Source organism: Scatophagus argus, chromosome 5, assembly GCF_020382885.2.
Source record: "Scatophagus argus isolate fScaArg1 chromosome 5, fScaArg1.pri, whole genome shotgun sequence".
Classification (NCBI taxonomy): Eukaryota; Metazoa; Chordata; class Actinopteri; family Scatophagidae; genus Scatophagus; species Scatophagus argus.
Window position 1 is genome coordinate 16,389,372 of NC_058497.1, and position 17,035 is coordinate 16,406,406.

At 42.4% G+C, this 17,035-nt stretch overlaps 1 protein-coding gene across 1 annotated transcript; it reads right to left on the bottom strand.

Annotated features, from left to right (window-relative positions):
• Window positions 1-116: 116 nt before the first annotated feature.
• On the bottom strand, window positions 117-16,902 carry itpkcb (inositol-trisphosphate 3-kinase Cb). Its single transcript, XM_046389218.1, has 8 exons — window positions 16,586-16,902; window positions 13,523-14,879; window positions 4,633-4,732; window positions 4,330-4,543; window positions 3,293-3,497; window positions 2,614-2,715; window positions 2,378-2,449; window positions 117-2,226 (listed from the first exon to the last, which is right to left on the bottom strand). The coding sequence occupies exons 2-8, from the start codon at window positions 14,690-14,692 to the stop codon at window positions 2,017-2,019; spliced, it is 2,073 nt and encodes a 690-aa protein (XP_046245174.1). The 5' UTR covers window positions 14,693-14,879; window positions 16,586-16,902; the 3' UTR covers window positions 117-2,016.
• Between the last annotated feature and the right edge of the window lie 133 nt (window positions 16,903-17,035).

Sequence of the window (17,035 nt, forward strand, 5' to 3'; positions counted from 1 at the left end):
ATTTAGTTATAGAGAAATCACTAAAACTAAGTTTTGAGATTCACAGAACTGTGGGATCTTCTGAGTTGTGTGTCTGGAGAAACTCCAGGAACAAAAACAAAAAAGCCTCACAAAACTCTTATTTCCAGTTTATTAGAATCCATGACCTAGACAAAGCAGAGAATTAATCAATAAATCAGTTTTCACCAATCGGTCTGTGTTCTGCAACCTTAAAATACACTGCCTGTAAAAATAGGAAATGTGGTTATGAATCCAGTTTTCGTACTTAGAAAGCAGCACCCAGTTAGAAACCCTGATAGTTCGCCATTTTATAAATATAGAAGATTTATGGGCAAAGAAATATAACACTTTGTAAACACTGTATTATTCCTCGCTCCCAGTAGGTTCTACTTATCGTAAATGGAAAAACTGAGTGCCAGAATTCCATTTGCATGAAGTCAGATATTTATAGCACTCACGTAAAAATACGTGAAAACTATTGAGTGAACCGCACACACATACACACCCAAACAGTGCTGCTTGACACGGTTGAAGGACGTCTGGAAGAATCATGACTGTTATGTTCACTGACCTGCTGCATTCCAGTCAAGGAACAACAGATAAGTTTATAAGCACTGACTTAATATCTAAATATAACAATTCTTTGTAAACTCTCATTCTTCAGTACAAAAATTCAAACCACAAACCGCTTTAGTGAAACTAAATGAGGTTTACGCCGACCGCCGTGTGTTTAAAAGCAGTATTCTTCTTATTGATTATTTTTGTCATACTTGGACTCATAAGACACAAAATTTCCAGTTTCAAAATCATGTGGGGATAGATTAAGAGAAACCTTGAAAGTGAAGCCTTAACAGATGGATCAGTTTTAATCAGTTAAATCCAGTTTCATTTCACCCTTTACACTACTTCGCTTCAATGTAAAGCTCCCCGCAAATCCGAAGCAACACTGATCAAAGAGAATGAAGTGAGAACAACTAATTAAAATGCATGTTAAAGTAACTGTAAACCCAGTACTCGACTGCTGCTTCCCCATCTTAAGACACAAAGAGGCACCGCTTGATTTGTTCGATGGCTTGGTGAGGATCCACAGTGCAACAAATTCCAGACAAACATGGCTGCCATGCTGCTCACTGTACAGTTAAACGAATCAAAAAATGTCACTGCATTATCATACAAAAAAAATCCAAATTTAGAAAACACTTTCTACTAGAAGTTAAACTTTGGGATTAGAAGTAAATCAGTTTACACTTAGGTGAAACTCTTTGGAAGAAAAATAGCAGGAGTCCACAGCACTGGAATGATCAAACAACTCTTTCTTTAAAAATGCGAGGCACACAAACTGTACAAACAAAGTAAGAAGGTAATACCAAGGCCAAACAAAAAAATTAAATAAACTTGTATATACACACTGAGTTAGTTAACACGTGGTCTGACCAGTGTTTTAGTGTTACTGTATACTTGAACATCAAAAGTGGTCCATGAGAAAAATAAAAAGTTCAATCACTCAATGCTCCTTGTTTGGAGGAGAAGTTCATGGCTGTGAGTTGGTGCTATGTGCAACTCCAACCAACAGAGGGAGGCGCTGAGAGGAGATGAGTGAAGTTAGGCGTCTTTTGCAGGACAAAGAGACTGTCAGTGAATTCAGAGGACTGTGCTTTCATAAAACAGGCCACCGTCCATGTGACAGCAGTCACAATCATACATTAAATTCTCCCTCTTTCTTTTTCTGCCTTTTGCATCAACTCATCGCACGTCATGCGTGTCCAGGTTACACAAATGAAGCATGATGAATGATGTCCGCCTTTGGCATATTCCTCTTTGCAACAGATTTCCTGCAGTTGTCTTCATTTTCTTCTTACACTGGTACATTTGGATAAAAGACACTTGGATCGTGGCATGGGTCATAATGAAAGTCAAATTGGTGGCTCACTTCTGATCGTCCCTCGGTCAGTCTCAGTCTCTCTCCCACCATCCTGCGTGGACCAATGTTTTACTACAGTCCTCTGAGTCTCCCTCTCAAGGTGTCTGCGGGAGCATACTGCTGAAGATGTCTATGAGGTTGTCCAGTCCCCACAGGTAGCCGTCCTCCCGGTTGCCCTCCACCCAGGGAGTCCTGTGGTCCAGGGTGCGAGGGGCCGGCACGGGGACCGTCTTCCCAAAGTCGATCATCCACACTCTGGCCTTCCCCGAGGCGTCGTGCACAAAGAGCAGTGAGCTGCCCACAACCTGCCACAGAGAAACCGGTGAGACGGGTGAGTTTGGGCGTGTGAGCAATTCAACACAGGAGCTAATGATGAGGTGATATCACAAATCTTCAACTCAGCCAACAGGTTTGTTTAGAAATCGTGAAATATGAGTGCGAGTCGGTGTGTCTCACCTCGTGTGTCCTAAAGAAATCTGACTGCTCGAGGACAGATCGAAGCTCCTCTAGTCGCTGCAGGTAGAGTTTCTGACAGGAGGAGAGAAAAATAAATGTTAAAACTATATGCTTTTGTAAACAAAGAAGAAACTGCAAATTGGACCAATAATGTATTTTTTTGCTCTTCTTTGCTACTTAAATATGAGTCTAAAACCTTAAATTTCCTTATTCTTATTTCTTGTTTTCCTACATACCAAAATCTGAGTGTTGCCACCAACAAAGTCCTCCAGGGCCTGCATCACCTGCTCCGAGTGCTTCGTCTTTTTAAAGTTGGTGTTACAAGTTCCATCAGCTTTCTGTGGGGGGGAAAAAAAAGAAAACATAAACTAAGTTGTTTGTTTAAAGCTTCCCGATTCATTCCAGCTTCAAGATCTGTGTGATACTCTTGACGGTGCAGTACTGTCACTGCGTGCTCTACACTTGGTGTCATGCTGAGGATGCAATGGGATACAACAAAAAGTATCAACCTAAATATGCAGAAATATAAATTTCACTGCCACAGCTTGACTGCTTACACTTTTTCCAGTGGAAAATAAAGCCGGCTTCTTTAAACGCTCACATTGTGTCATCAGATATTTTTACGTCTGAGTAACATGCAAAGCTGCAGTTCCTGGTATGACCTGATAACCAGCCCTGGATTTAATTCTGAAAGAACAAGCAGTCCTTATTAAGACTGCGCACAGAGCCAAAAACCTAAGCAGACTGTCTTTTCCATTCCCACTGTGGCATGTGTGGCCTATCCTGTGAATAGACTGATAAATATTTACTCCCACTGATTGATTTGCTTCTTGTAGAATCTAAACTATGTGTTTTCCTCACTCGCACTGAGCACTACAGCCAGATGTACTCTGGGTATCAAGGATGACCTCTGACCTTAATGCCTTCAATGCGGAAGCCCAGGGTGGCTGTGGAACTGAGCGTCTCCCTCCACTGCATGTATCTGGGTTTGAGGACTCCCTGCTGGGCCCTCTCCTCCTCGGTGGGGGCCCCGGGGTCCACTGCAACCATCTTCTCATACATGTCCTTCCGCAGACGTGGACGCTCTCTGGCTTTTATCAGCTCCTCTTCTAAGTACGTCCTGAAAAGTAAAGACTTAATCTTTAATTTCCTCAAAGGAAGTTTCTTTTTTGTGTACGACCCTGAGTCCAAAAAAGGTGAGATGGTGTGAAAACCACAACAGAATGTGATCATTTGCATATTCTTCTTGACATATACTCAACTGAAAACGGTACAATCAACTTTTTTTTTTTTTTTTTTTTTTTTTTTTTTTTTTTTTTTACATATGTGCTCATTCTGAATTGGATGCCACCGTCACATTTCAAACACACTGGGATAAGGTCTGGGAAAGACGTGCACTGCCAAAAGACACCTGTTTGGGACATTCCACAGGCAAACAAGTTCACTGAGTGAGAGGTGATACGATCACGATCCCATATGAGAGGAGCTTCCTCGAAAGGCTCAGTAGCTCACAGAGGATGGGGTGAGGTTAACCACTTTGTGAAATCATATGATTACATAAAGGTTATTGCAGCCTGTGCTTGAGAACAAAACCGTTGTGACAGTTTGCATCCCACCTTTTATGGAAATATTTTATTCTATTTTCATCCCCTTTAGTTTTTTTCTGTATTACTTCTATGTCCTGATTGTAATTTTATTATTTTAGTCTCACTGCCCTTTCATTAATCCTGTGATACACTTTATTGACAATAAATACAGACATTACTGTTATACAAATGTGACAGAGAGGTTGAAACTTGTAAATTGTGTTGTGGCTTGTTTGTGTGGAAAAGTTCATTTAAGTCTCCCGAAAGCACAAGATAAGCTCTGATAAAATGGTGTCTGCTGTGGTGTTGGTCCTGGAAAGTGTTTCCCATGCTAGGAGGCTTTCTTCATGCTGTGCTCAGGCTCACCTGCTGCCCATCTTACAGTCCATGATGGAGGGCGAATCGAAGTCGGCCAGCAAGTCGTCCATCAGGTTATAGTCCTGCTCGTCTCTCTGTACGACACCATAATAACCAGGCACGTAGGGGCGCAGAGTGTCCTTCATCAGCTTCTGTAGACACTGCTGCTCACACTCACAGTATCGCTTCAACAAGCGTCCGTACTCCCCGGCCTGGAAGTTACCTTAGAGGAGGAGACACACAGAATGAACGCTACAGACTGAAGATACAACAATGATCATGTAGGCATGTTGTGTGGGGTGTTATGCATACCTGCATGGCCAGCTAGCTGCACCCACGGGTAACGCTTCTTAAAGGACACGACGAAGGGGGACCAGTGAACCATGGTCTTCAATTTCTGCCAAGACTTATTCTGGAAAAAAGGAAAACAGCAAAGAATGTCATTCTTTTGTTACAAAAAGGCACAAGTCGTCACAAAAATGACAAATCTGAAGCTCTGACTTATCAGCGTGAGGGTTTCATTTCTGCCCAAACATAAGCACTGAGCTAAATACCAGCCAGCAGATTGATTATTCATTAAAGGAAAACACACCCTGTAGTATCCACATACTGACTCCCCTCCCCACACACATACACATACCCACACCTCAGTAGACATTGGACAGATCCTCCCCTTCAGCCAAGGCCAGGTGCACAACGTACGTGACACAAAGCCCATTCATAAAACATTTACCAAAGCCACCAGTGTGGTGTCGTAAAACAGAACCTCACTGTCTGCAACTGTGCATGTAAGTGTGTGTGTATAATAGTTATCTGTGTTGGGAAACACCAGAACAAGGACAGTGTGTAACAGGGGCTTTGACGCAAGCAATCAGAGAGGAACATGACATCTATTGATTAAAACGTGTGTGGGAAATCACATCAAAAGGACAGCCAGTTTTGGATGTGAAAGTGTCTGCGTGTGTGTGTGTGTGTGGGTGTGTGTGCGACTTTACAGTAGATATTACTGAGATAATATCACTAAATATTTCTCTTGGTTCTTTTTAAGTTTGCACTCTTTCTAATCTTTCCTGTAATTATGTTTTTTTATGCAAATCAATGTTTAGTACAGAAAGAATCATGGAAAGAAAACCTGAAATGAAAGTGCAACGTGCGGCAGAGGCAAAGAATGTGAGTAATAAAATGTCAGGACCAGAGGCAATAACAATAAAACTAATCCTTTTATAACTAAGTAATGCTTGTGAGTGACTGCAGTGCTCCCTGTCCAGCCTATCTCTGCCATGTTTACATGTCAGCCTATCTGTGCTGTCATCACATGCATTCTTTCCACAGCTGCTCTGTTGAAACTCTGTCACAATAAAACAGTCTTCATGCAGGAATACACACACACACACACACACACACAGGAACTGTGGGTCCGTGTTTAACTTGGAAGAAAAAAAAAAGTGACATATTTGAGTTTAAGGAGTGTTGTTTTGCACTCCCCCATACTATTTTACAGTCCACAGTTGAGACAGAAAAGAGAGTGCACTATGTGTCTTGTAGATAAAGAGATTACTCAAAATAAATGACATTGCAGGCTTTCGGCAGTTAAATATTTTAAAATGTTACCAGTTGTTTCATTGCATCATTAATCCTCCAGATATAAACCTTTTACGAATGTGATTAGCCTTCAAGTTCTGGATTTATAAAATAAAAGAGGGAGTCTTGCTCTCAACAGCTGCGTTCTGCTGTGGGTTCCTAACGATGGGAAACTGTGCTCAACAGGTTTGTGCTTCATCAGACAGCTGGTCAGTGTCAGGATTTCAGGGAGAGACATAAGAAGCAGAGAGTAATAATGAGGGTGAGTATCCGACACCTGTGACCTGAGCTTCCAATCGCATCAACAGATTAACCCCGACATGACCTCTATCAGGTCAGGGCGAAGAGTGATGATGAAAACATGTGAACACCAAGTACATTTCAGCAAATGTGGCCATTTTCAAAACAAGGTCATTTCCTCTCATTCATTTCGACATGTTTCAGTAATCACACCAGACTGCGTGGGACACATGGGACACTACCACGTTTCACAAGTGCCCTTCGTGAAGATGTCGTAGACTGGATTCAGTAAGCCATCTATGGTAGCATTATTTCTAGATATGATGGGGTTTTTATTCTTTTCATCTTCTTCATCTTCGCTTGAAGACTGAGATGAGCCTTTTCAGATTTCCTGATATATTTATTCCTTCTTGGCAGTGAACAGTCCCATCTTAAATTTGAAATTCCACCTCCTCCTGATGGCCCCCTGTACTGATGGGAAGTGTCTTCTGTTTATGCATACTTTGATTGATTTGTACCTTCATATTTAGCCACGTTAGACTACAACCTGAAACTACAACCTGACTGAAAGAAAAAACTGTATCTTCTTTCCTATTCACAACAGTACAGTTGTATTCAAACAGAGCATAAAAATATCAGACTACCACAACAACCGATCCTCCTTCAGACTCTCCACCTGGTCAGTATAGCAAAACTGTGGTCAGCACTTGGCCTCTAAATTGCAGCTTTCAGGGATAATTACAAATTTGAAGTGTAAAGCTCAACACAGGAGTCTATAAGACAGTATGAAGACTCTCCTCACATCTGAATAAACTGCAGACATGTCACCTTCTGAGATACGCAAACATTTCGTAAGTCCAATCAGTCTGATCAGGGTCTGAATTTGAGGTGCACTTCTGCCTTTCTTTGTGCACATGATTATACGTGTGTGTCGATCAACTTCACATTGAGTAAGATCATGTCACCATTACAAAATGGATGCTCTGTGTATGTATAATGTTTTGTGAAACTGCCAAAGATCAAAGTTTGCTGTTTCCTGCCTGTTGGACCAACACAGTGTTGTGACTGTAAATAGTCAAAGGTCTGTTTTAAGATACCTCAGCACAGAGATCCAGAAATATTCTCCTGAAACGACGTGAGTTTGTGGACAAAACACCCACTGTGTTTATGTGTTATGTCACAATAACCTCAGCTTCCTTTAATTTTGCCATCACTAGCTTCATTGCATCTGATGGAGGCCTCGGTGACAGATGAAAGTCCGGGGGGGATTGGACAGGAGATGCAGGTGAAGCAGACACCCACATGTCCAGCCTCTCTTCTTTCACTTCTCTCATCCACATGCCATCAGGCTCCTTCTCTAATTGCTTCAAGCTGACAGCTTAATGTTTTTTTTCCCTTGTGGGGTCAAGTCTATCTGACTAAAATTACCAGTTACAGCTGGAGCTAATGCTGCTAATGCTCTGCTGGATAAAGAGGCAGGTTTTTTTCCTACAACAATAAATCCAAGAATCACGACAACTTGCACTTTATAACAACTTTCCTGTTCTTTCATTTCAAAGCAAGCAAACTGTTGGTGTGTTGCTATCTCGTCCTGTCTCTTCAGCCCACACACCTGAGCTTTTTAAACACTGGGGTCACATGTCACCTCTCACAGTACAGCCTTCAGCATCTCCGGTTTCTCTTTTATATAACTCTTCAATATATAACAGAGATCGTGTCAGCTTTCTTTGTTTTCTAAGCTTCCTATTCATTCCCCAAAGCGCACAGTGATGACTGTGCTGCCAACCTTCCTTTCTTTCTCTGGTTATATTTATTTTTCCCCCCACTTTACGTCACATTAAAGTCTCGTCTCTGCACATTTTCCTTCAATCAAACGTCATTTTGTCCTGCACTCGCATCCCCTTTTGGTATTTGAAGGCCTCTTGTCCAAGATTTTGTTGTTAGAATGCTGGTGATATCTCTTATGCTTATAACACACACACACAAGTCCCATTATTACACTCTTGATCGAGTACTGCAGCATCTGGTCCTGCACCACCAGGCTCAGGGCAGCCATACGACCGCGAGCTCATTACTTTAATCACACCTTATTGATATGGATTATGGTCACTTTGCCTGTATGCCTCTATTGCTTCCTGCTTACAGCCGGGCCACATCTCCATTTATACATCTATTTAATACTGCCTAACTATTACTGCCTTTATTACTGCCTCTGGAGTATTTATTTTACAACTTGTTTACAAGCTGTTTAACCATCACAGTAAAAACATTTATGAATAAACTGCCTGTCTAAAATCCTGTTCTTTTATGTAAATAACTTGTCAAAATATAAAAGTTTATTTATTTTTTCCAATACTGTAGACCTGTGCACCACAGTGTTACAGTTTAGATTTTGTTTTACTGTATGGATTCCATCCCTCATTTTAACTTGATTTAATTTCTTTTTAAAAACACAGTTTGAGGATTTAATTGCCAGTGACTGCCTCCCTGTAGCTGTTTTGCATGGGACAATACAGAATTTGAAAACTTGAGAGGCAAAACATACATCGACATGAAAAATTTTAGATGAAATGAGCTTTGGGGGGAAAATAAACACTAATAATGACTGAAAAATTGCTTCTGAGTACTTCCTTCATTCATTGCCCTCAGCACAACTATAACTAGATTCTAATGCTAGTTGTCAGTAACATTATTTTATTACTTCTCAAACTGTTAACTTTGGCTGCACACGGCAGTAAATATGTTCTTTCTTCCGAGTAAATGAAAGGCAAGGCAAAGGAAAGAAACAAGTCTGAGAAACTGCATAAAGTGATTCCAGCTTGAAGCATGATGATACTGCAGTTTGGCTTTCTGGTCCGCTTAACCCAGACACAGGGAGATCACCACAGCCACACAGGAATGACTGAATACATACTGTGTGCAAAACACAATGTCACATACTGCACCAGCAACAAGAGACAGATACCAATCGCATTGCATTTGACTGGCCAAACCTGTCATCTGCATTCCATATAATCTGGTCTAATCATCATCATCATCATCATCGTCGTCTTTTAGAGGAAGTGTTAGCAAATACATTCTTGGCCTATGCCAGGCTAAATTTAAATTTCTATCACCACTGTGGATAAATTCGCCACTGTCCAATCCTTACCTGGCAGACAGAGCAATAGTGGAGGAGGAGGCAGGCGCTGACACAAACACACACAGCACCTGATACGAAGCGGGAACGCAGCCAGCACATAATACTCCGCACAACCATCGGCACAGGGTCTCCACGGGCGAGCACCACCAGGGATGTGTGCCTCCCCGTCGGCCTGAGATCCTTCATATTCATCTATAACCTTCTTCGACAGAGTCCTCTGTTAGCTCCCAGCAACTGCTCTGTCTGTTTCTGTTATTTAGCTTCAGTCAGGCAGTCGGTAGTGAACCTTGTTGTAAACTGAGGCTCGTGTTGCCCGGTAAATAATCCTCCCCTGTTCTAAGATCACAATTTTTCATAGTGACCCCCCTCCTTCTCTACAACCTGTTTTTGTCATCCTGATTCACAATTTCTCCTGTTTCAACATCCTGTCACTCCTCCCTTCCTCTCTTAAGACTTGCTTAATGCTTAATATCGTCCTTGCTGTCATCAAGCGGATCCACACACGTGCCAAACTAAAGCTGTCGTTCTTTTCTTCCTTTCAATTATCCACCTGTTTGAACTGGCCTCCCTTTCCTTCTATTCCCTCACGTCGAGTCATGCCTCTTCTCTTCATAGAGCTACAAACCTCCAAATAATGAGGTGTCTTGTCTTTCTCTTCCATCAAACCTTTGTATTTCTCTCTCTCTCTTTCTCATCCCCTAATCCCCACAGGGCCTATCCTGAGCCCCAAGCTGAGCCAATCTGCTACCAGATTCAAGATCGACTGGCAATATGGGGGTAGGGACAACAAGCTTTCCCATACCCTCAAAGTACTCCCCTTTTGTCTGCATGACAAATTCCTCAGTACTTTGTAACCTACAGGGGTGTGTGTGTGTACGCGTGCGCGTGTGTGTAAGACGTCAGGGCAGAACCTGTCAGACAACTATCATCAGCTCCAGGAGTGACTGCATATGCATACACTACACTGTGTTCCCAGGTACATTCAGAGAGCTCTTTTCTACATACTAGTCTATATATAAAACCACATCCCTTTCCCCTGAACTCAAGTCTTCAGTGTTAAAGCAGCTCAGCTGTGGTGGACCACTGAACTTTCAGCTTGAAAATATCACTGAAAAACTATCTTGAGAAAAGAGACTTCACATAAAAAAAAATACTGAGAGGACTGAATATTATAGAGCCATTTATCTTCTCTACTTTGTCTGTGGTTCTTCTCTGTATAATAAACGTAACGTTCCATAGATATTTGAGATATTAGCTGGCTGAGTGTTCCATACATACGGCTGATTATAAATACACTGGAAAGGTGCATGAAACAGCAAAGACTCTTTTTCTGTCTTTCTTTTTTTTTTTGTAGCATAGATTTTGTGTCTAAGTGCTGTGGGAGTGATGATGAGTGGGTCTTTGTACGTCGAGTACTATGGAAAACAACTCTGCAGTTGTGGCTCATGTGAATAAGCATGCATAAATAAGAAGAATCATCACGTGTAGGCTAAGTCTTTTCAGTTTCAGTGTCTGTCTGGACTCGATGTTTTGTCAGCTTACGCTCATTTTCCTCTTGTTTCCTGTTCCACTGTATGTCTCATGGTGTTTCGGGGCAAATTGTTAAGCTTTTTGTTCAAACGTGAGGGAGGGGTCATATGCGAGGGAAGTTATCTGACAGAAATTATAATATGAATACGCACATTGCTGTCTGTAGACATTTGTAGGAATTTTCATTCAGCATTCAAATTTCGGCAACAGAGTAGATACTGTCTGAGCGTGAAAAAGAGAACAAGACAAGGAGAAAAAAAAAAGTGCCATATATGGCAAAGAAGTCGCCTAGCAACCGGCTCTGCCTTCAGCCCAATTTTCCATGACACACACACTGAGCTCTGAACGCAAGACGGCATCGCTGCATGTGTGTGTTAGTGTGTCTCTCTCCAAGTTTGCATGTTTGAGCATGTATGTGCCCACGTCACCGCGTACAAATTGTACCTGGTCTGACAGGGAGCTGACGGCCAGAGCTTTTTTAAGCCAACAACAACAACCACACACACACAGTCTTATTAATAGCAAAGCTTTTACTGAACGACGAGAGGACAGAACCTGTCCATTATACCCGGCTCTTATCACAAACCACAGGCCAGCGTCATCCTGTTTGTTACAACAGCACAAGTGCAACTCCTCAGGTTGCTCACTTCCTGGCTCTCAGTGTAACAACCAGGAAATTACAATGTCCACTGACCTGGTGATTCAAATGATCATTACCGTAAGTGGTTGCCAATCAATGTGTTTGCCACGTGGGGAAAGGTGATCCAGCACACTGACCACGAAGAGACAAGAAGAATGTCACAATGGGAGTTTGATTATTCTTCTTTTTTTTGTCTGTTGGCATTTAAGTAACTTAAATGAGAGAAACGTACATAGAAGTTGATAAACTCATCCCCATTCAAAACCATTAACACCTTCTTTCTCTGTTTTTCTAACAACGGAAGCTGAATCTCTGTGTGTTTTAGACTGCTGGAAGGACAAAATAAGACAGGTGAAGATGTTGGTGTAGGCTCTGGGAAACAAAAAATTGAGGTTTTTCATTATTTTCTGGTATTTTATAGTCACCAACTAAATATAAAGATTTGGGTTTGATTCGTGTTCATTTACGTTTCATCTACACCGCTTAAGAAAACACTTATCATGAAGTTGTGTGTATATGTTGTGGTTATTGTTATATTTATCTTTTGCCTGCCTTTTCCTGTTATGATCTGATATGTTTCATCATTGTTTCAATTGTAAATTTAACATCTGGCCACAGGTCAACAACTGCAAATTGGCCATTTGAGAATCAGTGTCACATTTACATTGATAATGGTCCAAGTGAATCATTAATTAACTATTAAGTTGATTTGATAGTTAAAACTGGGACTCCAGATGATCCAAACTGCTAACTGTGATATCAGACTGGAGTTCAAAAAAGTGGAAAAATACACAGAGGCAGGATTGTTGAAAACACACAACTTCTGCCAGGTTTCTAAGTTTATGAACAGTATGCTGACAGAGCTATCTTCCAACATGTCAGGTGACGTGGCCTGAACAAAAAAAAAAACAACAAAAAACTGGATGTGCAGTATTCACACGCTGCCGAGAAGAAAAGCAGAGATACTGGAAGGCCGTCTATAGTGGAGACATCCTGTTTTCAGGACTGGTCTCATTCCAAGTATTTGTAGTCAACAGCGCATCAAAGGCTCCTGACTCAGGGGGGAGACGTCACGACTTCCTACTTGGAAACTTTAAACTGCATCTCATGTCTGGAGGAGAGGAAACCTGTAAGCCTCAGGAGCAGTAAACCAACTTCTAAATTACTCAGATAGCATCTGTGAAGTCTATTTGTATATTAACTTTACAGCGCCGGAGTGGCAACTGACTTGGGATGACAAATAATTCAAACATGAATTCCATGTTTAAATGGTCCTGCAGCTGAGCTTGTCAAAGCCATGTGAGCATGAGTCATGGGAGCAAAGGGACACAGAAGTGGGGGCTTGAGATAAGAACCAGTTTCCTCTTTGATTGATTTAAATTTGTTATTGTCATGCTATATTACCAGGGTGATGCGAGTCCAACCTTGGAACCACACATTTGACGTATGATTTTTGTAATTCAAAACAAACTGAGATCCACCAAAACCACATGAACCACATGCTGTGTAGCAAACCTGCTGATACACTTACAATAGCGATTCGAGGACAGTCACATCCTCTGAATTTATTATCTTAAAATATCAGTAAGGCATTGTCTGAACGCCCCCATGCAGCCTGCACCAACTAACAGCGACTGATGTGACCGTCACTGTGCACAACAGCTTCACATCAGTTAATATGGAAATACATGCTCAAAGTGCCTTTGGCAAAAGCCTCTACAGGATATATGACTGCTGACCAGCATGTGTCCTGCAAGCAGTGTGTGTATGGATCCATACATGTCCCTTTACTTTTCTCCCACCATTTCATTAGCAGCTGTGCAGTAATTTTGCATCTGACACCATGGGTTGTTCACTTGAGGAATGTCCCTTGACTACATACTGTATATGTCTGCCATAACAGGCCAGTTGTGCAATATTTGCAATTTTTCTGGGAGCGAAAGCAGTAAGACTTGTTTAGGATTTTGTGCAGAGTGCAGCTGACAGTTCAGAAACATAACTGAAACTGATCGCATACAATTTCAATCGACATTTTGTAGTGTGAAAAACACTTGGGAAAAGACACTCACCCCTGTCCCATCGTCCGGGCTACACAGAGACCGGGCCGGAGACAGACTGGACTCGATGTCGCTCCCTGTGAAGTCGTCCTCGGACTCCTCGAAGGACGAGGCGGAGGACAGGCCGATGGAGGATGAGTTGGACAGCTTCCTCGGCGAGCGCATCAGTGCAGGGGACCCTCCACAGCCGCTGTCCGAACAGGGAGACTCGTCTTCTGGGTGAGGGTCCAGACAGGAGCCGGTGCTGAGCTCCGTTTGGGGGCTCAACGAGGCCGACGTCCCCTGTGAGCGGGTCGGACTGGGGTCTCTAGTTATGATGAGTTTCGGTATAGTTCCTGGGTAACTTTGGCCTCCCGTGGGACCACGGGGGGCCTGATCGGAGTCCTTTCGGGTCTCCGTTTTAACCAGACAACAGTTATTTTGGTCACCGGCCGCTTTGGGCGTACAGGAAACAGTACAGTCGCTTTTTGTCATTGCAGCTTCAACGTTATCGTCCGGTATCGACAGTCCACTATCCAGAGGTGGGTCCGTGAGCGAGCCAGACAAAGTCCGCTCACGGTCCGGGTCAGAGGTGAACCGCGGGGCTGAACTCAAATTAGCCCCCGTTAATTCTCTGACCTGGGACACAACGTGATCCTGGTTGTTTCCCCCCAGTGGCTGATCTTCCATGGCCCTCGTCGGGGGGTCCGAGGCATTGTCCTCTTGCTCGGGTTTCGGCTGCTCGCAGCCCTCAACGCTGACTTCACCGGTCCGCGTTTCCAAACCTGACGCATCTGACGGTCCAGTCGTTGTCTCTGGGTTCACTGCGTGCTGAAGAACATTTCTACTATCTTCTAGGCCTGATGGTTTCCCAAAACAACCCGGGGATGCTCGATGTTCCCCAACCGCCGTCTCAACCTCGTCCCTCGGCAACTTTCCCACTCTGTGATCGCGGCGCGTTGCTGGATCTCCGGCTCGGTTTCCGCAACCTAAATCCGCTTCTGTTTCACTCGAGTCTCGCTTTCTCCTTCCCAAACACGACAGCACTTTATTTCTCATCGGATTCCTGTTTAATTGGTCACCCCGTCGCTTCTCACCGACGCTAAATGTGCGGATACGGAGCCGCTGGGCTGTCTCGCCTTTCCATTTCCCTCTGCCTGAGGCGGCGGTGGTGTGCGACAGATCCGAGCGACTTTGGCCCATCCCGCATTCCGTAGTAGTAGCAGGCCCAACAGTGACCCTGACACACCCTCAGTGGTTAATTTTTGAGTAGTTCAAAACACGTAGACAGTGACTCCTACCATGTACAGTCAGCCATTAATCACACAATCCATTCATAAAGCCTGGGAAATCTTAAATTGCTCCGTGCAATCTTTTTCCGTACCGGAATCTGTGAGGAAAAAAGAAAACAAACGGGTGATGAATAATTCAGTAAACACATTAACCGCGTGAATAGCACTCTACCTATAACAAAACACTCCCTTTATCTTCAAGTGCATTAATCAGAGTTATAATGTAATCATCAGCATCACACATTAAGTACATATTCTCAATAGGCACAAACACACTGACTGTCAACAGTGTCTCACCCAAGAAAGGCAAAGAATCTTTGATTTATCAGCACTGAAATTCAGATCTTGTTCTCTGAGGGAGGCCACAGGGCAAAGAAACTGAGAAGGGAAAAGTCAAACTGATCACCAACACTCAGAGTATATTCAAAGGAAAATATGACAGAATGAGCGATTTAAATATTACAGTAAGTGCACAGAAATTCAAAGTATTAAAAGTGCATTCGGGGAGTTTCACAACCGCTTTCACCAGAGTTAGCTGGTGTAATACTGCCCTCCTGTGACTGGACACTGGGCCTATTGTTCAAGAAAGCTGCTTATATCAGCAGCATTCTCATTTAGACCATGTGTTCTTGAGTCAAGTGTATTGTTTCATAAAACATACCAGAACATATCGTAGGCTAATATATAAAACAGAAGCCGTACTGCTCTGTTAAAACGAGGCATTAACGGCGTCCTAGTTAAACGACAAAAGACACGGTGACTAACACAAAACACACACCAGCCAATTCCTTGTTTCACAACAACTGTAAGCAATTAAGTGATTAACCGTTTGGCCAAGAAGATGAACATGAATAGAAACAAATGACACAGCACAGGTTCATGTCCTCAAGTTGCTTGTTCTCTCTGACCCACAGTCCAAAACCACAATATATCTAACGTACAAACATGTAATGTGAACACAGACAAACTAATAAATCGACTTATCATTTCAGCACAATACCAGCACATACCGGTACATCCAGGTATGTCAAAATACAACAAATACAAACAATGTGTGAAAACACTAGAAACATTCACAGCATTTTATTTCAGCCATACTGAGCTGCTGAATGTCATTCACTGTCATTTACTGTGGCAGCACTGTAGTCACCCTTCTGTCATAGAGGAATGCTCACAAAAAGGAAATGAGACAGGAAGGATTACAATGGAAAGAACAGCTCATAGTAAACCACACGCATTATTCAAGTACACTCTTGTGGCATCAAAATCATAATTAATAATATGTTATGACTCACACCGTGAGTGAATGACTGAAAATCTTGTGCCATCCTGGCCTAAATATTATTCTTTTAAACACACAGACACCCATGCATGCACAGCCAGACTGTGACACTGTGAGATGATGGTAATCCCTAGATAATATCCAATAATGATCTATGAATGAATGAAACTGACACACTCCCATCTAAATGTGTAATCATGAATACACACTATGTCACCACAGTGGAAAACACTTCAGAAAAAGAAAGAAGAACAATCACTCTGCATTAGGGATAGTATTCAGTTATCAATGAGCGATTTCTTCTATGTAACAATTTGAGGACAGAATTAGTTCAATTTAAATGTATAAATTTGCTGACATTTAATGCCTCGTTTAAATCTGACGGAGTGCCACATAGTCTGCTACGTCTCTGTATTACTGATTTGGGAGGGAAAAAAAAGCTATAAAGTTTGATCTTTAACTCACTGTGACTTTAGAGCTAAAACGACACTACACATTGGAAAGCTGTTAGCGAAAACTCACCAGTCAGATCCTGCGTTACTCCTCTGGTGTGTGTGTGTGTGAAGCAGCTGTTACAGGGTGACAGTGATGTGGAGGTTTATAACTTACAGCAGGATGTGAAGGGGATGTGCCTGCGGCTTATCTGTTTGGCTACCAGTGAGTGCAGAGCTGTTGGGTGTAGTTTAGTATCAGCATATGGTTGAAGTAAAAGAGGAAACCCTTGTCAAAACAGAAGCAGGTCTTGTTACAGTGACATATGCGTCGGCAAAGCTAACTTAGCAAGCTGTTAAAGTGACTCGAGTTAGCTAAACCCAGATTTAAGGAGCTCTGTTACTGTTACATCGCGAGTATGTAATTAAAATACAATATGTAAGAAATAACCAAACAGTTAACAAGTGACAAAAATTTTCAGACCCAAATTACACGGCTTAGTTTTAAACTACGCCGAACAAAATGTTGGTAACAGACCGC